Below are 23848 nucleotides of genomic sequence, written 5' to 3'. Positions count from 1 at the left end.
GTGCAGGCATCAAGGAGGTAAGAACATCTGAGACCACTAGTGTTGTCTTTTGGTTAAAGTTGTAGAAGAGTTAAAGGAGAATTTCGGTTTTTTACACCACGGTCCTCATTTCCAGCTTAAAATATTATGTTTTACTCACCAAACGTATCTTCCCCCTTCTGTGGTTCCTCTGAAGAAGTGTGGTTTCACAGGGGGAAGATGGGCACTGTAACCCCATCCGGGGCAGATCAACGCCGACTGCTGTGTTGATGTTAGCTTAGCTTCTAGCTATTAGCTAAATAATTATATTTACAACCATAATGAACCGTGATCTGACAGAAAAAGTGTCATTTAGAGAGCATGTGCAGCATGCCCCGCACTCGCCGCAGGCTCTCGTTATAGCCTGTTTGAGGAGACTACTCGGAGCTAAAATCTTCCGTGGGCATCCGAATGAAGCCAAACTATTTCGGTGAGTAAAACATAATATTTTAAGTTGGAAATGAGGACCGTGGTGTAAAAAACCGAAATTCTCCTTTAAAGTAGGAACCTTTGTGGGAGAAAGGTTATCAAACGCAAAGGGACAATTAATGTAAGGGAAGTTGCAATGACAACCACAAAGGCTTAAAAGTCATAGTGTGATTCATCATGGTCCTTTGTAACCATAAACAAGGTTAAAAATTATTCAAGAACATGTCAAACATAAAACGCCCACAGTTTACACAGACCCCCCCCCCCCCCCACATCTTTCCATGTTTGTCAGACTCTTAATCATAGAAAACATGACATCCCATCCCTGTACCTGTTGAATCAGTCAAGGTGCTTACAAGTCTGTTCTACCTACTGTACACAGTGAGCGTATACAGCCCCCACCCCAAAGAGAAACAAGACAGAGCCCCATGCCGACCAATCTGTAGACCTGTCTAGGCCTTCAAACGAGACACCACCAAAAAAATATATAGTGCAATGAACAATGTATCGAAAGACTATTTTTGTACCAGCTGATCACGTGAGGACAAAAGAAGCAGAAAGCTGAAAAGCCAGTGAACTGAATATGCCGGTGCGCTTTTGTGTCCGACACAGAGCAGAAAAGAAAAGAAAAAGCAGAACACAGAATTGTCTTTGAGCAGCAGCACGTGGTTGGCAGGTGTGTGGCGTTTGAAACTGCCGTGCCGTGCCGTAGACTGTTGACCCTGTGATTAGAGAAGATGTTACATTCACTTGAAAAGATGAATGAGCTCGCTCTTTTGTTCGGCCTCAGTGGCAGATGTGTTTGCTGAATGTTGCTTTAAAGTATGAAGTCTTAAGAAGCTGCTATTTTAACTCCCACCCTCTGACCCTGTTCAAACTCTCCCTCTACCTCTTAGCAATCTATGAGGTGGTGCAGAATTAGAAATGGTCCTTGTGGTTCTAACGGTGTGCGCAGTCTATCCAAACTGCTGCGGATGTGAGGAGGGTTTCCATCAGTGTAATGTCGGACTTTAGGAAAATACACCCTAAAATACTTGAACACTTGAAAAAAACATCTATTGGTGATGTACTTTGCATTTCTGGGTCCATTTTGTTGTTTGGTTGTGGATTTTTCTTATTCTCATGGATAACTGGCCAAATGTAGATGATGTAATTTTCAGCACAGCTATATAGTTTAATGGTGTCAGTCCCTCAGATTCAAAGAGCAAGAGCTTCTTTTGAGACTCAATATTTTGCAGGTACCAACGTTCTACAAGCATACAGGAAGAAATTAATCCTAGAAGAGGCCAATGTCTCCACACACAGTAGCCTCAATAGACCAGAATGCAATGCTGCCACAAGTTATGTTTTTAGTAAGAGGTGAAAACTCTCAATTTGGCTATTTCTCTCTCTACCTAAACCGATAACGAACAGCTGAAGGAAACAAGTTTGCGCCCCGTTCCCTGGGGGTTATTGTAAGGCATCCTGGGAAATGTAGGAAATCAGAGAATGAAGTAGAAGTAGACGAAGCCGGTTGAGGGAGAGTGGGCCCACCAGAAAAGTGATTTACTTCACAAAATAGCTCCTGGAATGCATGAACATCACAGATTGATTATATCTCAGAGTGTGTCTGAGGGTGGATTTTTCTTTTAAATCCAACAGCATTCTCCTTTCATATCAAAGAGGGGAATACATATGAGCAACATTGACTGGCTGTGTTGTTTTGAGCCCAGTTTTAGTACAGTGTCATGTTAGACCTGGGGGGATTACGGCAGAACGAAGCTTTCGGAAAGCTTCACCGGATTATTTCCATTTTAGATTTAGCCAAGAACTCTTATCCAAAGTGACTTACAGCGAGCGAGCAGGTCGGGGTTCAGCGTCTTGCTCCGGGAAAAAACCATGTCTGTTGATGAACACACAGTGGCTGTTGCCGGGATCAACCTGTGACCTCCTGGCTACGGGATGATCTTCCTGACCACTAAGCCAGCCTGCCAGCTATGTTGGTCCTGACCACTAAGCCAGCCTGCCAGCTATGTTGGTCCTGACCACTAAGCCAGCCTGCCAGCTATGTTGGTCCACTTCAAAAACACACACATACACGCCCTGTCGCTCTGGCACTAGACTGCCATTCCCTCACCGTAACCCCTCACGCACACACCCCACACGTTTGCGGTGGATAGATCCGTACACACACAAACACACAAGTTCCTGGATGGTGCAGATATACAGGACTAGACAAGCCATCGCACAGTTTGCTACTTCTGGTTGAGGAACGGTATTAGAGTACAGTACTGAGAGTCATGCGATCACAACCGAAGGCCCCATTCTTACATCTTAATAAATGTGCCTTTTGATTTGAGTAATCAATAACTTATGATTTCTAAGTAACTCTGTATTAAGTACTATTTTTTGGGTTATTGATTTCTGCCAATGTGCATATTTTCAAATGTACGTATTTATTAGTTTCAAAGTAATTAATGAGATATTACCTGTTTATTTATTTATTGAGATATTTATTCTGATTCTTTATTTATTTTTTTGAGACAGGTTTTTATCTTTCGTGCTGTCTTACTTCTGACTTTGTGCCAATGTGCTGCTTTGAGGTGTTACATATCGTGGGTTTGTATCATTATTAAACCCTCACTCTATATTTTAAATGAACATGTGTTCTTCTATGTCATGTGTGCATGGCTTTCATTTACTGACTGACCGTACCTTTTCCCAAGCACTATGGAAACTGTATTCTATAAATTATGCAGACTTCTATTCCAAAATACAATCTTAAGAATTTTGGAAATATGAGGATAGGACGTTTCCTAGGAAGAACCATGAAATTATGTAGTAGTTACACAGCAATCTAGTCGATAAGATATCTTTCAAATGCTCAACTTCCCTGTAAAACTATTATTGGACTATTATTAGGTAAATATCAGAAGTCATTATTCATATAATTATATAATATAGCTATAAGTTGAATTCCTGAATAATCTTAGTTCATTTCTAATTTTCTATATAACTACTACTACATAATTTAATGTGGAAACAGAAGAAATTGGAGGAACTTACCAACTACCACTGAACTCTTTCTCTATTCTTCCTATAATTAGAACATCATTCAATGGTTCTTTCCAGGAAACATAAGAAATGAAGTTTATTTCTAGGACAATAATGTGTTACCAAAAGGAAAATCATCACCTGAAGAGGAATCAGTCTTAAACGCGTTTTTTTAGTCACTGGCCTTTGAAAAATACCAGAACTTGTTTTCATTTTGGACTATCAATTACTATGGAAGAGTAGGTGTCACTTTTTTCCATTTTTATTTGGCAATGAGAATTGTACAGATGGCAAATAGAAAAATACATCCAATGACAGGGGAATCAATAACACTCATAGCCCTCCTGAAGTACAAACAGGAAGCAAAACAGTAACACAAAAATTACCAAATATTTTTTTTATTCTAGCAAAAGGTTAAACGTTGGTCACACATGACTGACTTGAGGCCTTTTCCTGGACAGAGCAGAGACAGATGGGTCCGTCACCTGGCAGAACACATGTGCTGCCTTTTGTGCTTGAGGATCTCAGTGGAGGTGAGAGTCAGGTCTTCGTCACAGACGTCACAGTGATACACTCTGGTGAGACTGGACGCTGACGTGGAGCGAGCCACGTCACTCTCCGGCTCTGGAAACCAGCACGCGCAGACGCACACACACGCACGCACGCACGCACGCACACACACACACACACACACACACACACACACACACACACACACACACACACACACACACACACACACACACACACACACACACACCTTTTGTTATCTCAAGTTGAATACAATGTGTTCTTTCAAAACTAGTGGCACAAAGTATAACATCAGCTGCTAAATGCGTGTGAGTAACCAAAGAGAACTAGAAATAGGCTAACCGCCTCACGGTTGTATGCCTCCGCCAACAAGTCAAGGTGCAGTTTACATCCATGTCTGTCCAGACTCATGCAATATTAGTAGTGAACACTTTGAAGGAAAGTTATCGTTATATTGACATGTATGATTCCAGTGAATAATTTCCAGTGAGAAACATGCTTATCTTCTTCTGAGACTATTTTTTTTTCCACAGAGAAGTACAGAGGACTCACAGGGAGCTTTGTCACAGCACACGCTATAATGCCAATCATCTGACGTTCAATAACAGCAAAACCAATGAGCTTGTGGTGGACTACCAGAGGAACAGGTTCTGGTTCTGGTTGTCATCCAGGAAGAGGAAGTGAAGAGGGTGGACTCATACAAGTATCTTGGGGTCCAAATCAATCTCACCACACTATAATTGGAGAGCGGAACGCGCGGCACACAATTGCTCAAGTCTGCGAAGTGCAGAACAGGTGAATAGGCGAGGCCGCGCAGCAGCCGAGCTGCGTCTGCGAGCCCGGGCGAGACCTCGCGGGCAAACCAACGAGTTACGGTAGAAATGAGCGATGAGGAGGGGAAGGAGGACGAGGTAGGAATGAGCACTGTCAGTTCAGCGAGCGTGGTGAGGGACGCTAGATGCATTGCACGCGCTCTGTTCTAGTATAATTAATGTGATTAGGGTTAGGGTTAATTGAAAGAATTTTGGTGTCTGCAAAAATAAGTGACAGTACCTCTGCCACTTTTGTAGAATGACATGATAGTTTTTTCAGCTACAGTGGTAAGCAAAACATTATGTCACAGTGAATTTGACCTTTGAACTTTTAGATATAAAATGTAATCACTTCATCATTTTATCCTATTGGACATTTGTGTGGAATGTTGTCATAATTAGCATATTCATTCTAGCATTATGACCAAAAACGTCTTTTGTGAGGTCACAGTGACCTTGAGCTTTGACCACCAAATTGTAATCAGTTCATCTTTGAGTCCAAGTGGATGGTTATTGCAAATTTTAAGAAATTCGCTCAAGGCGTTCCTGAGATATCGCATTAACGAGAACGGGACCTGCGAACATGAGGTCACCGTGACGTTGAACTTTGACCACCAAAATCTAATCAGTTCATTGCTGAGTACAAGTGGACATTTGTGCCAAAAATGAAGGAATTCCCTCAAGGTGTTCATGATATATCATGTTAACAAGAAGGGGACATACCTACATATACACACATACACACACACATACATATACGGACAAACCGGTGCGGATTGGCTAATCGTCAGTCCCCCTCGGCACTCATTAGGACTGAATGTTTTTTCAACATTAGAAACAGAGGTCTCGGCACCGATGAAATTCCACTTTTAAGAGTTTGTCTTGACTTGCTGAGCATTATAAATCAAACATGAAACCTATGCTTGTAATGTGGTAAGAAAAAACAACAAACAAACAAACATGGAATTCCACAGAGGTGCATTGTATTAAATTCAACTTGCTGAAGTTCCAATTCAATTCCAATTCTGTTTCCTGTAGTTTTTTTTTAATTCATTCATGATTCATGAATGAATTGGTATCAACATGAGGAGAAAGGAGGACAGAGAGAGTTGTTCACCTGCGTCCGGCTCCTGCTGTTCCCCTGGCGGCCTGCAGGAGGCCTCGTGCTGCATGCGCTCCAGAGGAGTGAGAGGCATGTAGAGGTCGCAGTGCGGACAGCTCCAGAATGAGCGTAAACACTCGCTGTACAGGTCCTTCGAGTCCTGCAAAACATACAGCGGAAAGACAAGAAATGATGAAACCTAATATTTCTGTCATGTTTTGTTTTTGTTCCCCCCGTCGATTTTTTATCCCATTTTTATCCCCCATTAGTGCTAATTTAATTTAATTTATCCTGGTTGCTACTCCACCCTCTGCCGATCTGGGGAGAGCCGAAAACTGCTCCATGCTTCCTCCGAGACATGGGCAGTTAGCCAGCCGCTTCTTTTCACCTGACAGGGGGAGCACGTGGGAGGTTCACGCTATTCCAACCAGTTCCCCTCCCTCTGATCAGGCGCCCTTAACGACCAGAGGAGGAACCACATTAGCAACCAGGATATTGCATGTTTTGGTGAAGGGGGTTCCTATATGAAGGAAACCCCCGGGAGGCACGGGGAGAACATGCAAACTCCACACAGAAAGGCCATGCGGACGGGCACGTATTCCTTCAGCGTTCACAACGTCCCAGGTGGGAATCGAACCCAGGACCTTCGAGCTGTGAGGCGACAGCGCTTACCACTGCATCACCATACCCCCCCTATTTCTGTCATGTTTGGTCATCAGTCCATTTCACTTTACATTAAGGTACACATAATCACCATTAACTCGTTGCTTATTAGCATGCATATTAGTAACATACTGACTGTTTATTAGTCATCATGAAGCCCTTATTAATGCCTTATTCTGCATGACCATATTCTACAACTACTAGGCCATTAACCAAGAGTTTTCCCTCAATAACCTCCTAGTTACTGCTTATTGAAAGTAAGTATATTTGTCGTACATACATTACAATCTTAATATGCTTTAGTGCTTCTACCACCTTATAAGGCCCATACTGAGCTGATACATACGCTTACCACCAATTGAATGCATTATAGTAAAGCACTATAGTCAGGACTCTGGACTGAGCACTCTCCAAGGTGCTGAACCTGCTGCAGTGCTTTCTCCCCCCGCCCACCAGTAGTGGGAACATCTACTCTAGGCTAATAAACATACAAATCGACCCTCCTCACGGGGACCATTTTGTGTCGAAAAGGCGGGGTAAACATAACCTGACGCTGCCAGATGGACGGTATAGCTCCACATACGTTTCACTAAACCAGTCGATCTGGGAATGCAGTAACCAGAGCCGCTGACGGAGGCGGGCACTTTTTCCAAGCTACTTGGCAGGTGATTGGATGACCCATCTGTCTATCACCGCTGGTGGGTGTAACTTCAACCAATCAGATCGCCGAAGGTGCCTGTGCCTGATCTCCGTGGTATTCATTGATTGAGTCCTCACGGTCGTAAAGTCACCTTCGAAGCATTTAGTTAGATTATAACGAACTAGTTGTGTGGCTTCGCCTTCCCAAATGTTGAGGGTCGTTTTCTAGAATTGAATACATAGAATTGGGAACGTTACATTCAATTTCATTCAGACTGCCTGTCACTTCCGCGGCGGCAGCCATGTTGACGAGTGAAAAGAACTACAAAGACCATGTACCCACTACTTGCCCAGACGAGCCTGAGCCCGCCTATGGCTGCCGCTGATTTGTCGGGCCGGCATGGTTCGACCAATCATCTTAACTGCCTGTGCATGACAAGATGGATACGTCGAGAGAATCTCTTTTGATCTCGCGAGGTTATCCATCTTGCAAGCAAGGTTAGGGTAAACACAGGTGCAAGCAAAACACTAATGAGGGTTTCAAACGTCCATGATTGGAATTTGGAAACCCTCATTAGTGTTTTGCTTGCACCTGTGTTTATTCTGCCTTTGACACAAAATGGCCCCCGTGAGAAGGGTCTATTGTTCCAAACAGCTGTAAGTTATTTAATAGCGCTGCTTTGTCACTTTCTGATGCGCCCGCCCGAACCCGCGATATTTTGTGGATGTTTTGACACTTATTGTTAAACAGGTACATGTTATGGTATGGAGATTTACCTAACAAGGTGAACAAATAATTTCCCATCCCAGTGTGACTTTAAGGCTTTGAAATGCTTTTAGAGATCTCCACCATTTGATGGAAGCAGACAGACTCACAGCCAGGCAGTTGTAGGTGAAGAAGCTGGCGACGCGCAGGCCTCCTTTAATGGGATCTGGCTGGGCCTGGGCTCCGGGAAACAGCGGCTTCAGGTTTGGAGCGCTGCTCTCAGGAAGCTGCAGCTCAGGAAGCTGCAGCTCAGGCTGCGGGCCGATGTACAGGTTCTGGGTCTGGAAGGCAGTGAGCCGCCGCAGGCTGTAACTGAGCTGAGAGGGAAGGGAAGGAGCTTACTAAGGCTTTCTCTGTGCTTCATGACCTCGCACAACAACAACACATTACTAAGGCTTTCTCTGTGCTTCATGACCTCGCACAACAACAACACATTACTAAGGCTTTCTCTGTGCTTCATGACCTCGTACAACAACAACACATTACTAAGGCTTTCTCTGTGCTTCATGACCTCGCACAACAACAACACATTACTAAGGCTTTCTCTGTGCTTCATGACCTCGCACAACAACAACACATTACTAAGGCTTTCTCTGTGCTTCATGACCTCGTACAACAACAACACATTACTAAGGCTTTCTCTGTGCTTCATGACCTCGTACAACAACAACACATTACTAAGGCTTTCTCTGTGCTTCATGACCTCGCACAACAACAACACATTACTAACCCTTTCTCTGTGCTTCATGACCTCGCACAACAACAACACATTACTAAGGCTTTCTCTGTGCTTCATGACCTCACACAACAACAACACATTACTAAGGCTTTCTCTGTGCTTCATGACCTCGCACAACAACAACACATTACTAAGGCTTTCTCTGTGCTTCATGACCTCGCACAACAACAACACATTACTAAGGCTTTCTCTGTGCTTCATGACCTCGCACAACAACAACACATTACTAAGGCTTTCTCTGTGCTTCATGACCTCGCACAACAACAACACATTACTAAGGCTTTCTCTGTGCTTCATGACCTCGCACAACAACAACACATTACTAAGGCTTTCTCTGTGCTTCATGACCTCGCACAACAACAACACATTACTAAGGCTTTCTCTGTGCTTCATGACCTCGCACAACAACAACACATTACTAAGGCTTTCTCTGTGCTTCATGACCTCGCACAACAACAACACATTACTAAGGCTTTCTCTGTGCTTCATGACCTCACACAACAACAACACATTACTAAGGCTTTCTCTGTGCTTCATGACCTCACACAACAACAACACATTACTAAGGCTTTCTCTGTGCTTCATGACCTCACACAACAACAACACATTACTAAGGATTTCTCTGTGCTTCATGACCTCACACAACAACAACACATTACTAAGGCTTTCTCTGTGCTTCATGACCTCGCACAACAACAACACATTACTAAGGCTTTCTCTGTGCTTCATGACCTCGCACAACAACAACACATTACTAAGGCTTTCTCTGTGCTTCATGACCTCGCACAACAACAACACATTACTAAGGCTTTGTCTGTGCTTCATGACCTCACACAACAACAACACATTACTAAGGCTTTCTCTGTGCTTCATGACCTCGCACAACAACAACACATTACTAAGGCTTTCTCTGTGCTTCATGACCTCGCACAACAACAACACATTACTAAGGCTTTCTCTGTGCTTCATGACCTCACACAACAACAACACATTACTAAGGCTTTCTCTGTGCTTCATGACCTCACACAACAACAACACATTACTAAGGCTTTCTCTGTGCTTCATGACCTCGCACAACAACAACACATTACTAAGGCTTTCTCTGTGCTTCATGACCTCGCACAACAACAACACATTACTAAGGCTTTCTCTGTGCTTCATGACCTCGCACAACAACAACACATTACTAAGGCTTTCTCTGTGCTTCATGACCTCGCACAACAACAACACATTACTAAGGCTTTCTCTGTGCTTCATGACCTCGCACAACAACAACACATTACTAAGGCTTTCTCTGTGCTTCATGACCTCGCACAACAACAACACATTACTAAGGCTTTCTCTGTGCTTCATGACCTCACACAACAACAACAACACATTACTAAGGCTTTCTCTGTGCTTCATGACCTCGCACAACAACAACACATTACCTTAGACAGTTACAACAGTCACAGACGCTCCTATACCTGATGCAAGTAAGTCTCATTACCTGCATTACAGTTACATTACATTACCTTACAGTTTTACAGATTTTACTGTTGTCTTACACACTGCCTTAAAGAAATACTTACAAACATGTATACAATGTTTCAGTCTATTAGACCTTCCTCATGTATTTTCCACCATCTTTTTTAAGCAATTAAAGATTTTCTTTATCTCACCTGCATTAATTATTAATTGCTTTTTTGTTTTTTTAATGTCATATTTCCTCACTTTTTTCTCTCTAGACCTATCACTTTGCAATTATTATTGTTATATTATTATTATTACTATTATTATTATTATTGAAGGACCAACATTTATCAACCGCTTCAATATATTAATGATCACTGACCCTGTATCTACATCAGTTTTAACTTCGAAACAACTGTTAAAAGAGTCTTCAAAGCACAGAACAGAATTATTATTTGCATCGAGGGTGCGCAAGAGTGTATACGTGTGTGCGGCTTCTTGTGTGTCAGTTGTGTCTCCAGCAGTACCTCAGTGTAGAGCAGGAAGCGGACCAGGCCTTCGCTCAGCTTCTCCGTCTCTCTGCGTGACGGGCCCGGCGCGGCCTCCACCCCAGCCGGGCCCTGCCCCAATTGGGCCAGCAGGAGGCGCTCCCATTCGGCCCTGAGGGTGAGCGCCGTGGACAACACCTTCAGGGCCCCCTCTGCTTCCCGCAGCTCCAGCTCCAGCCAGCCATCCACCACCAGACGGGTGCAGTCGGCGTTACAGTCCACGGAGTTCGCTACCAGCAGCAGAGCCTGGGGAGCACATGGGGGAACACACAGGGGAATTTAGCATGATGCTATCCTGACTGGTTTGACTTGATAATCACTGGGTCATACGAGTTCGTTGTCACTAAGTAGTTGGTGGATGGGAACGGGAACATGTCCCACATCTGGTCGTACTAACCTGCAGTGCCGGGACCCGCACACAGTTGGACAAATAGGGCTTGTTGGTCTCCAACAGTGTGACAAAGGCTAGCAGCTGGTGTCTGCTGCTATCCCTCTTATCAGGAGCTGCAGGCAAATTAGAGACAGACAGGGAGAGTGAGAACAACACAAGGGGAGAGACATACAGACAGACAGATGGTTAGAGAGAGAGAGAGATGGAGATATGAAAGAAAAAAATCAGAGACAGAGTCAGACAAAACAGCTGTGGAACAGAGGGGCAGAGGATTGCTGAATCACACTGTGTTATGAGTATGGATGGGACTCGATACTTGCGTGACAGACCGGTCGACACAGGAGGAAGCGACAGGATGCTGAACGCGTTAAATTATCAAAAGCTTGGATACCCTTCACCAAAGTGAAAGACAAACCTGAAGCCAAATGCCACCCAAGGTATGCATTGTCCACGGACGCCATGCAAGTCCCGTTCGTTGACATAATCCACTTGATAAAATAATCCCAAAATATGCGGTCCCAGGCAGTGATGAAAGTTCCTTGTGTAAGATGACCAGATTTCTTAAATTAAAATCGGGGACATTTCCAGTCCGGCAATCAATATACAGTATCATTAAAATAACCAATGTTATTACCTATGAAATAATAAAGGGGGATGATTCCGGTTTCATTGGCACACACACACACACACACACACACACACACACACACACACACACACACACACACACACACACACACACACACACACACACACACACACACACACACACACAAACAATTAACTGTGGCCCTTTACAAAATGTCAATGTGTTCCCCAGCAGCATTGGCCTGGCCTTCCGAATGAATAGCCTCAGATTTCAAAATGTATTTTCGGTCCTAATTGCTTTTTCAATGTTTTCCTGTAAGAGCAGGAAGCAGCAAAACATGTAAACACTTGTTGGATGCCTGGATCAAAACATAGACATGTGATGCTTATTATGCTTTTAACCCGCCCGTAAGCCTCCCGCAACCTTTTTGCTTGAATGGTTGGCCAGTGGGCACGTCTGTAAAGGGGAAACTCGTAGGTACTCAGAAGCCATTCTCATTCAGATATATTGAGGTGAGAGGTCAAGGGTCCCCTTTGAAATTGACCATATATGCCGGTTTTTCAAAATGTATTATTTAGCCCCCTTCCTTCCCGACAAGGTATCATGGCATTGTTGGTCCCAATGGATGCTGTAGGTCTTAGTCATACCCTATAAGTATCTTCACTCTAGATTTAAGAATGAGCCTGCTAGAGCTAGAGCTATTTTCAGTGGAGTCCTAATTGCTTTTTCAATGTTTTCCTGGAAGAGCAGGAAGCAGCAAAACATGAGATTTAAGAATGAGCCTGCTAGAGCTAGAGTCATATCGGCTGCAGACGCCAGTAGAAAATCGGCGACATTTTCAGGGACAGCTCCAGCCGGGGACAGGTCACCAAAAACGGGGACTGTCACGTCTGGTCACCTTAGCCCTGGCCCTGACCCTGATGTTAGCATTACACCCGGGCATGACCCTGATGTTAGCATTACACCCGGGCATGACCCTGATGTTAGCCTAAGATGACCAGATTTCTCAAATGAAAATCGGGGACATTTCCAGTCCGGCAATCAATATATCATTAAAATATCCAATATTAAAATATTTATTAAAATACCCCCCCCCCCCCCCCCCCCACACACACACACACACACACTTCATTAACTGTGCCCCTCTACAAAATGTCAATGTGTTCTCCAGCAGCATTGGCCTGGCCTTCCGAACCTACAGCGCCAAATGTTTTATGAATAGCCTCAGATGTCAAAAAGTATTTTCGGTGGAGTCCTAATTGCTTTTTCAATGTTTTCCTGGAAGAGCAGGAAGCAGCAAAACATGAGATTTAAGAATGAGCTAGAGCTAGAGTCATATCGGCTGCAGACGCCAGTATAAAACTGGGACATTTTCAGGAACTGCTCCAGCCGGGGACAGGTCACCAAAAACGGGTACTGTCGCCGAAAATCGGGAACGTCTGGTCACCTTATCCTTGTGCCATGCGTCCTGCTCTGTGACACGTCATGACATGTACCGTTGTCCGACCATATTAGGAGGGCAGGCAGCAATGTAGCCTAATAGGTGCATAGAGAGCATTGATTGTATATTAGGTATAGAGGCTAGTCTACCCAGTGTGGATATTCAATGTGTATTCCGTAAAAAAACAAAAAAAATAAGCCCAAATAGTTTGCAGTGCAGAATAAATGTGTTTTCACAGCAATATAAAATTGAGAGAGGGAATTATGACCTGTTTAACTCCTAACAGCTTGTTATAGGCTATAAAAAATACTAATGCCAAGATTTTTGTTTCAATCAAAGCAAATATTTAAATTAAAATACAACCATTAATTTCATAATAGTTGTTTCCACTGGTTCAGTATCAGTACAGAGCACATCTTGAAAAGTCTGGAAACAAATCATAGTGGTGTAAGGATAACAGTTACTCGGTATGTGAATAACATTTATTTTCTTTATGGTTGGAAAAAGTGTTGCTGAGTGCTGATGTCTGTGCTGCTGATATATTTTACTACTTGCATGTCAGGTGGGCCCTATTCCTTTTCAAATAAATGCAGCACAGCAACAGCATCAGCAGTTTTTGTTTATTGGAGGCGAGGCTAATCCTTCTGTTCAGAAATAAAACAGTCACAGACTCACAGTTAAGCAATAAAAAAACAGTTCTGTAACAAAAAAAATTGTCGTCATGTCTTTCCACCAAATAATACAAAAGAAAAGTATCGATAGTGGACCCGATAAGGACCCGGTTTGTTAAGCAGACTCGAAAATGGTATCACTATCAATAAAAATTAACGAGTCCCATCCCTAGTTATGAGGGGGCTTAAAGGGGATATGTGTAGTGTTTCAACAAATAAATCATCACCACATTAATTCTGAGACATTAGTATGATTCATTGTAAACAAACAAGATGATTGCAGAGAAGACTGCCAGCCTCTACCAGCTTCTCTGGATTGCTTTACAGATGAGGCCGCAGTTCCTGCAGTGCAATCAGGGCATGCAGCAACATCCTCTTTGCAGGAGGGTTTATGGGAAATGTAGTTTTCATTTGAAGAAACCCTAGCATTAACACTACCACTGGTGTAAGATAGAGGCTAACAATTGGTCTAATTTCTTTGTGATAATTATACCCATATTATGATTAATTTGACAATGATATATTGATGTTTAAGATCGCTACGCGTGGTGACGAGGGTTTACCCATCTCTCTGGTCTCATCCTCAGGAACTTGTAGCACCTCTGGGTCACTGGCGAACACGCTGGTCGGGTGGATCACCACTCCTTGCTTATTCCTTGTATGGAACACCTACACAAGGTAAAATCACAAAGTAGACACTATTATGGCTCATTTCCACCACATTTTACTGCCCTGCACAGCTCGTCACCAGTCGGCTCTACTCGTTTCAGCCCGATGGATGTTCTGCTTCGACCGCCGATCATCTGCCCCCGCCCACCCCCGCCCACAGCTGGTCGTCATAGCGACCGCATATCTGTCCTTCGCTTATAGCCGAAGTAGGCTATAACATAACGTTATAATTAAATCCATCCACAGAACTTTTAAACTGTTTATGAAATACTGGTGCCTCTAAATGACCTACAGTGTACATGGGCGAATGCGACAATCGGCCAGGAGAATGGATATCACTTTGTAGTTAGTCAAACTCACAGGCATGCACTGCGCGGGGACGGGAGAGGCTTCTACAGAGTGAAGCCTGTACCCCGGCGGCCTCTCACCAGGCAAGACCGCGGCTTCACCAAAGACCCGCCTGCGGCCTAGCGGAGCGCTGCACTCAACTACAAAGGCTTCCTGAGCAGCGGACTTTTTTCACTCTCAAAACAATTGAAACCACCGCCACGATTTTATTTCACCAGAGGCGAAGGCAGCAACACAAAAGACTGATGGAAATATACATAACAGAAGAGAAGGTACGCCCACTAAACTGGTATGCAGCATTGCATTGACAGTCAGTAGATAGACAGAGTAAACACGATTCTGCCTGACCAATCAGTCGTCAACAATGTTTTCACGTCACCGTATGGTACCGGGTTCGCAGCCCTAGAACCCCGACGAGGCAGGGACGAAAAGTAGCACGACTCAACCCCAACTCAACCCGGGCTGGGACAGTTTTTACCGGTGGAATGAGACCATTTATCGAGTCGAGCGGAGCGGGATCGCGCTACTACCTGCAGTGGAAATGGGCCATTAGTCGATGACCATTGAATATTCATAGACAACACACACACACACACACACACACACACACACACACACACACACACACACGCACACAGCGGCAGCATGTTCCCATCCAACTGGCTTGCAAATTTTCATGAAAATGCCATTTGGAGCTGCTAACGTGCAACATAGAAAGAATTGTTCATCCTACGTCATTATTTATTATTTATTCGACAATTCCATCACTATGTATTGCATAATTCCTTTGCAGACAACAAGTTTGGCACCTCAAGTGAGCGTAAAAACGTGTTTGTCCCACCGACTATGTTTTTACCAGAATTTGCCACTTCCTCTCAGTAATTCTACATTGATGCCTCACAGTTCAGATATGGAGAAGTTCTGGTACGGCTGGGAGGTCTGACCTGCTCGGACTCCTTGCGTGTGGAGTTGTGCTCGTCAGGCAGAGCCAGCTGAGGGTAGAGGCCCCGGCACAGCAGCAGCTTCAGCAGAGCCTGCTGACGGGACGACAGGTCCTGGCTGATGTTGGCCGCCTCCTGCAGCTCCGACACGTTATGACGCAACTTGAACTTCACGTCCTGTCACAGAACAAACAGTACAACAGAGTAAGATCACACAAGCATCTACTCCTGTATACAGAGCGTCAAGATACCTATCCTCCATGTGTGCCACTTTCCCTTCATCAAGAGAGCCTTTTCTAAATCATTAGAGTCCACTGTTATTTGGCAAACATAAGATCCACCAAACAGCACATACCATTATAAATCAACTCTCTGCAGCACATCATGGTTTTGGTGGGAAAAGATTGCACTTCTAATCTTGGTTTCTTGCCATGCTCTATCCACTTGGCAACACAGGACATACATATTTCAACATATAATGTAAATATGTAGGTTTGTTTGGGTGTGTACAAAGCTGCTTGTGAGGTCTAAGGCTGCTTTGTAGCTCAAGTAGTAAGGTTGAATTGTTGTGAGTTCACCTGTATGTCCATGTTCTGCGCAGTGCCGTCCTTCTCCTTCTTGCCTCTGCCTGTTTCCTCTGCATCTGAGCCCGAGGAGAGCTCCCCCTCCTGGCCCTCCTCCAGCTTCAGGACTTTACGTCGGCTGCCCTCTTGCTGCTCATGCTCTCTCTTCAGCTGGTGCAGCTTCCTCCTCTCTGTCAGCCTCTCCCTGCGCTGCCTGCGGTCTCCACCAGAGGGAGCGCTGCGCTCTGATTCCAAGAGAGAATGGCTCTTCAGCAACTCCTGTTGGCCAGAGGCGGAATACATATTTTAAGAAACAGTCTTCATTAGCAGGGTTGCCACTCTTTTGTAATGATAGACTTCAAACACTTTTCGAGGACAACATATTTCAAAATTACAGGTCAATAATTCACAGAGATGTTACCATACAAGACTCATAAGTCCTTTAATGCAAATTTGTGTCCAGTCATGCTTATACATCGGGATGAAGCATTAACACTTAACATAAACTCAAAGCAATCTTGACCAGCGATGACACAGTGCAGCATGGAGAGCGATACTGTAGATAGGAGGAAAGTGCATCAAACCTGGCCCAGCATTTTTGAGATGACGGAGTGCATGTGGCTCAAACTCAGAGATTCCGGTAGGCTAAATTCAAGCACTTTTAAGGTCCTCTTTATAACCAAGCACTTTCTAGACCCATGGCAACCCTGCATGAGGGACACAGCTTGTCAGATGTTGTGGGTTTCATGAGCCCACCTTGAACTGTCTGCGCAGGTTGACCATCTCATAGAGTCGCTGCTCCTCCAGGCCTCTCCTCCTGCACCACTTCCTCGAGCCTCCACCTCTCTCTCCCTTCACCTGAGGAGTGAACACTCAACAGCATGAGCAAGTTCATGCAACGAGGAGCATCTTACATTCTCAGCTCTAACAGTGTTAGCTGCATTCATGAGTCTGACAGAGCTGGGCAGTAATTCAATCTTATCATTTGTCATCTTTTAATAGAATCATGAATCATAATTATGATACTTTTAATATCCAGTTATCATGATATGCGATTCCGTTATCTAAATGAACAATAAAAGGCAAATACTAATAAAAAACTCTCACATTTTTTTTCATTTTGATCATACTTTATATTACAGTGAAGTTTAATTAGATGAATATCAATTTAACTATTTAGTGCGATTTCACATGTTAGAAGATATTGTTTATATCGATATTCAAAAAAATTGATTAGTGTTATATTAATGTCCATATGGCCCAGCCCTAGTCTCAAAGTTGTTTCGGACATTGAATGTTTTCCCAGCTCACCTCCACCCAGGCGTTGAAGGTGTTGAGCAGGGTGAAGGGGTCTCCGTGGTTGCTGTGCATTGGCTGGCGCGCGGTGGCACAGTCTGGGTTGTGCTGTGCGCTGCGCAGGAATGGCGACTGGACGCTCAGGGCTGCTGCTACTGTCAACACCGGTTCCACCAGGTTAAACAGAGAGCCCAGCACCAACATCTTCCCTGAACGCACACGAACACACACGTTTAACTGGATCGAAAGGTGTAGCATTTGTAAATCAATTAATGTGTGATATTTTGGTATAATTACTGTAAACAAATGAGAACAAAGGTGGATCAAGACTATTTTAACTTATAACATTTTCTCTCTCATTTTGTACATCTTGATGTTGTTGTACCGTTTCCCACCATGTTGTGCTCTGCTGTCATTAATATTCTGCCATCCAATTTCTAATTCGGGTCAGGTGTGTCTGCTGGCCATCTTTTATATTTTATATAGTTTTTTAGCTTTGAGGTGAGATGTTTTAATAAGCCCATAGGTGTTTCTTTACTTCACCTGCACTTATTAGTAATTTTACCATTTGACCTGCAACTGTAGCACCTTAACCATAACTGTAACAGTGGTGAGATACAACAGTTTCCTAAAAGTCTAATCAGTGATGCCTGGCATTATTGTATGAGGCAGGCATGAATTAAGAATGTGCCCTCCCCCCCGCCTTACCTATGACTACATCCACAGGCAGCTGTGCCAGCAAGCTCCCAATAGATGTCAGCTCACTACGACTGTCTAGCGCCCCCTGTTGTTTCAGATAAGTCACTGCAGTCTGAATACTAGCAGGTGGAGGTGGATCAATGAAGACAAAAGAAAGCGGATCTCCAAGGGACATGCTCTTCATCTGCAGGAACAAAAAAGGCATAACTCATCTTACATTATTGTGTGCTGTGCTGATGAAGGAGAAATAAAAAAATCAGGGTTGTGTTGTTTACTGGGTGTCACAGTACTTGGAGAATGAGGGAGTCCAGAGCCACTCTGTGGATCTCAGGGACGGGATAAGGGGCGAAGGCGTCATAGTCTGACTCGGCATAGAGACGGTAACACACGCCCGGACCTGTCCGACCGGCTCGGCCTTTCCTCTGCTCTGAGCTGGCTCGGCTGATCCAGAATTCTTGCAGGCGCTGCATCTTGGCCTTGGGATCAAAACTCATTTCCTTTACCTTTCCTGAAAGAAAACAATACATATTTACTGTACTTGGTTATTGTTCCATTACAGAGTGATATAGTATGGGGAAAAAAGGTGTGTTCTTTGGCTCGTCCACGCTGCAAAATGGGTTATCCCCGATTTAGCAAACCCTGCTGCTAGAAAAGATTAGCCTCCGTCTTTCTGGCTCATCCATAGAAAATCAAGTAAACCCTGAGCTAACTGTTGTCAGATGTCAGTGTGAAACAGAGTTAAACTAACCTAGGGCTGAGTGTTGAGTCGGGTTTTAAGGATAACCCCAAGCTGTGAAAAGATTAGCATCTCAGTTCCATACCTGAGTCAGCGACAAATCGGACTCCATCGATGGTAACTGAGGTCTCTGCAATATTTGTGGAGATGATGCACTTTCTTACCGCGGGAGGAGCAATGTCAAACACCTGAGGAATAATATGATGGTACACAATTAGAACTGATAAACTACTAAACTGCTAAAGTCATGTGCCTGTTTGAATTTAAACAAATAATGACTGTGCCTTATCCTGTTGGGCTATAGAGAGGGTGCTGTGCAGCGGCAGCACTATCCAGCGCTGTGTGTGTGTGGCGTAGACCTGGCAGGCCTCCTGGATGGTGGAGATCTCTGCCACACCACTGAGGAAGAGCAGCAGGTCACCTCGCTCCTCTGGGGGGTATCGCTGGTCGATGCCCTGCAGGATACGCAGGTATGGTCTGGGATCCAGCTTCTCGGAGCGAGAGGCCTGCTCCTCTGGAGGAATGGGCTGGTATATCACCTTAGTGGGGGAAAGAGGTACGAAAAAGAGTAAAGATGCCTCAAAGGTATGCTTAATTATTCTCGCAAGGCCTGGAATCACTGGAAATCTAGCTCTAGGGATCGGACGATATATCAAAAATCAATATATCCCAATACAAACTTGTGAGGATACGTAGTGTGGTCATAAAAATAAAACAAGATATTTGCAATTTGTAATGAACATTTTCCATTGTTGTTTACATTCTAGTGAGCCAATGCCATTTCTAGAAATATTCGTGGCCCAGAAATAAACATAATTCTGCACAGTCACTTTGTTGTCCTTGATCTTTTATTTATTACATCGTATCGTGGTTGTACTGATTGAATCATGAACCCCATATCGCATTTCAAATCTTCTCCTGAGATGAGCATATCATTGCTATGTCACTCACCTGTATAGGAAACAGCCGGCCTGGGACCTGCAACACAGGAGCGCTGCTGAAATAGTTGGAGAAGAGTTTGATGTTGATGGTGGCAGACATGAGGATCAGACGCAGGTCTGAGCGGCCGGCCAGCAGGGAGCGCAGCACACCAAGCAGGAAGTCACAGTGGAGGTGCCTCTCGTGCACCTCGTCCACGATCAGGACCTGGTACTGAGCCAGCTCCCCGTCCTGCTGGATCTGCCGCAGCAGCAGCCCCTCGGTCAGGAACAGGAGCTTGGTGGCAGGGGTGCGGGTCGTCTCGAAGCGGATCTGGTACCCCACCTGTAAATCAGAAGTGAAGTTTGTATTGCAGATATTTCAGATATGTACTCAACACAATTATAAATCTAGATACAGTGAAAACTTGATAAACCCCTGCACTACTGATTTTTTTGGGGGGTGCTGGGAAGTGCACAAAAAATGAAGCTACTGTTGCAAAGTATTGATTCTTCTTGCCGCACACCAAATCTCAAGAGAAAACTTTACACAATAAAAAGTTGTTTCTGAAAATGTTATCTCAAGTAAAACAAAGGAACTTCTTCTGAAGAGTTGATGCCTAGCAAGAATTCTAGATTCAGTTCTCAGTCTCTATCCGCAGCTCCAATTGTCTGGGAGCAGAGACTACAATAATCCATACTCTGGAACATTTATAATCTATTCAGTGCTTAAACAAAGGAGGCTTTATTTGGAAATGCAGAAGAAAACCATGTGAATGTTGTTTCTTATCCAGACAATCAAAACAATTAGTATTTATTATTTAATCACTGCACCTTTGAGCCATACTGATTGAGACTCTCGAAGCTGACCCTCTTGGCAAGCGATATGCAGGCAATCCGCCGAGGCTGAGTGCAGGCGATGTGCCTGAAGCCAGAGGACAGGAGGTACTGGGGAACCTGGGTGGACTTCCCACAGCCGGTGTCCCCTGCCACCACCACCACAGGGTGCTGCCGCACCAGCTCCACTATGCGGTCGCGGTACTGGAAGATAGGGAGGTTCTTCTGCTCTCGGCGGAGCTTGGCCAGCTTCCCAAAGCTCTGTCTCTGGCTGAAGTCCAGGAAGTGCAGAAGAGCCAGGCGGCAGTCTGCGACCTCCTGCTTCCCCGGTCCCGAGGAGCTCTGCCTGTGTCTGTGCTCCGATTTCCCCAGGCGCTCCTCCACGTCCTGGGTGTACACAGACACATTGATCCGGTAGCGGGCATCATACTCTTTAGGGAGGCAGAGATCTACCCCTCCACTCTTTCTCCTCTCTTTCCCATCATCTCTGTCCTCCCTTCTGCTGGCTCCAGACACAGACATGTCCTTCTTTGTTTTGAACCTCTGGAAGCGATCAAAGAAAGCCCAGAAGTCAGTGTGTTCGGTGCTGCCTGCCTGGATGTAGTCATGCTTGCGGAAGAAGACCTCGTCCAGCTGAGCTCGGCACTGCGGGCTGTCCCAGTCCCAGCTTCTGCTGTCTCTCCTCCGGTCTGAAGCCATATTTACACCCTGAACCCCCCCAAGCTGGAGGAGGCTAAAGTCAGTTAATGGACACACGGACACATTTAACCAAACCCGGACAGCTTAGTTTGGGGACGCGAGTGACGTACTTCCTCGTTCTTTGCAGGCTATTCAAGAGATTTGATTGTCAGCTGCCGCAAGTCGCTTTTACAGTCTGTGTAAAGTTTCATATTAATATGTGCATGATAAAAGGTCCAAATACCTTATGAAAGTGCCTTTGATAAGAGAAAGTAGAAATGAGCCGCTTGGGCGACGGTACCACAGAAGTGTCCGGATTTGGTTAATTTAGCTCACAGCTTTTTCACCAGCAATAACGTAATTTCCCCGACTCTGGTAAGGAAAAGGCTATCGTGAATGATTAAAACAAGATGTCTCCAGAAAGATAAGAAGTTTGACTTGTGGTTTCAGCCATTAAACCGGGTGGAAACCGAACATGATCATTTGTAGCAGCAGTTGAAACATAATTTTGATAGAATATTGGCAAAAAAAAGTGTCCGTGCTTGAAGTGACGCTATATGTTTTTAAAAGGTTGTACACTAGCGTTACATCATAAGCTAACCTTTATTCACTGCTGGTGAGTGAAACCCGCATGTCCGGAGCTGCAGCTAGCCTGTGGAGTGGAGCGTAACCAAAGAGCATGAAGGATCAAATTAATGTACGTTCTTTCGCGTAACGTTAGCGGCGGGACAATAACATGGTGGGACCATTTCCCGGTCCGTTCCCCTAAAAGTCCCCTGAAAACCCATTACAAAACATACATTCCACCCGTAATCCTCGCACGTCACTCAGCGCGTTTGTGTGCAAACACGCCATCTACTACCAGTGTTGGGCAAGTTACTTTCAAAATGTAATATACTACTACATATTACTAGTTACTTTAATTTGAAAGTAATAAGTTACTTTACAATATTACTTTCTGTGTAGAGTAACTTGTTACTTATTACACTACTTTTACCAAAATAACAACAGTAGCAGAATGACATCGCCGCCACTGAACTATCCCAAAAAATAATTTAAACTGTCTTGAAGTCAGTGTAAAAGTGTTTCCTTTGTTACTGTCATCTACTGTAGCCTATAGTGGTTATTTGCTTAAAAATACACAATTTGATTAGGAAATGATTGTATCTTTATTTAAATGTGCTTTGATAATAAATAAAGTAACTCAATTTGTAACTTGTTACTTGACAAAGTAACTGGTATAATATTACTGAAATCCCATTGGCTTATATTACTTAGTTACTGCTAAAAGTAGTGTAATATGTTACTTTTGTAATGAGTTACCCCCAACACTCTACTGACTAGAAATATGAATTACCTTAATGAGAAATACAATTCAAACTTCTCTCAGCATGCATGCATGCTGTATATTTTCTGTAACACAAACTAACATGTAGGCTGCATTTACCTGTCTCATTGTTATGAGGAGTCGGGAACACCTGCACACGTGTAATTTGCACAAGAGTTTATTAAATGTAAATTTCAGTCTGGGACATTCTTGAGGCATATGTTTTCGGTACCAGATGGGTGTAGCATTCAGTAAACTACAGTTTGTTCTGTACTAAGGTAAAGTGGCACATTTTACATGCACAGACCTCCTGGGTCGCTGTTGGCACTTGGGCAGGGATGCAAACTAGTCACCTTTAAGTGACAGTCACCTTTTTTATCCCAAAATAGGGCACTTAAGTGGGTGATTTCTGAGTGTTTCTTGTCTGCCCTGGTATCTGTCACCTTTTTCACTCTACATGAGTTTGCATCCCCGGATGTCTCCTGATGCCTTTGGTGCCTATTGCCCAGGTGGACTATCTTGTGAAAAGGGCCTTTCTGTGTGGAGTTTTGTGCTCACGTACGAACCCCCCACTAAAAACATGTAAGAAGAGCGTCGCCTGATCGTTGCCAATGACGGCTGGAAGAAGTTGGTCCCCGGGCCCTTTACTGCAGGCTGTCCACCGCTCGTGGCCTGCCCATGGAGGACGAGCTAGGATGGGTCAAACGCGTAGGACACATTTCACGGCGCCTCTGAGCATTTGTATGTGCACATACATTGGTGTCTGACTGTGACAAATAACGATGGGGTTTGTCCGTCCTGCTTAATCTCAATACTCAACTTATATGTAGTGTGAGTTAAGGCAAAAGAACAACTTGTTTCAGAAAATGCTTTAATTTATATGGATGCCCAAGAATCTTAACGAGATACTCCTCACTTGTTCAATTTTTTTCTGCTGAAAATCAATATATATTGGAAATTAGCTGTGTTCTTGATGAATCCAGGTCAAAGTCCTGACATTTACTGTAAATCTG

At 44.2% G+C, this 23848-nt stretch overlaps 1 protein-coding gene across 1 annotated transcript; it reads right to left on the bottom strand.

Annotated features, from left to right (window-relative positions):
• Window positions 1-3767: 3767 nt before the first annotated feature.
• On the bottom strand, window positions 3768-22013 carry dhx34 (DEAH (Asp-Glu-Ala-His) box polypeptide 34). The gene is made up of 16 exons (XM_083637073.1): window positions 20828-22013; window positions 20028-20339; window positions 19361-19615; window positions 19162-19264; window positions 18631-18848; window positions 18350-18524; window positions 17657-17850; window positions 17102-17203; window positions 16361-16624; window positions 15786-15959; window positions 14388-14493; window positions 11130-11236; window positions 10712-10978; window positions 8104-8310; window positions 5941-6085; window positions 3768-4104 (listed from the first exon to the last, which is right to left on the bottom strand). The coding sequence occupies exons 1-16, from the start codon at window positions 21527-21529 to the stop codon at window positions 3962-3964; spliced, it is 3474 nt and encodes a 1157-aa protein (XP_083493199.1). The 5' UTR covers window positions 21530-22013; the 3' UTR covers window positions 3768-3961.
• Window positions 22014-23848: the final 1835 nt, after the last annotated feature.

Source organism: Poromitra crassiceps, assembly GCF_964638095.1.
Source record: "Poromitra crassiceps genome assembly, chromosome: 5".
NCBI classification, from domain to species: domain Eukaryota; kingdom Metazoa; phylum Chordata; class Actinopteri; order Beryciformes; family Melamphaidae; genus Poromitra; species Poromitra crassiceps.
The sequence above is the reverse complement of the archived record's forward strand: the minus strand, read 5'-3'. Positions and strand labels throughout refer to the sequence as shown.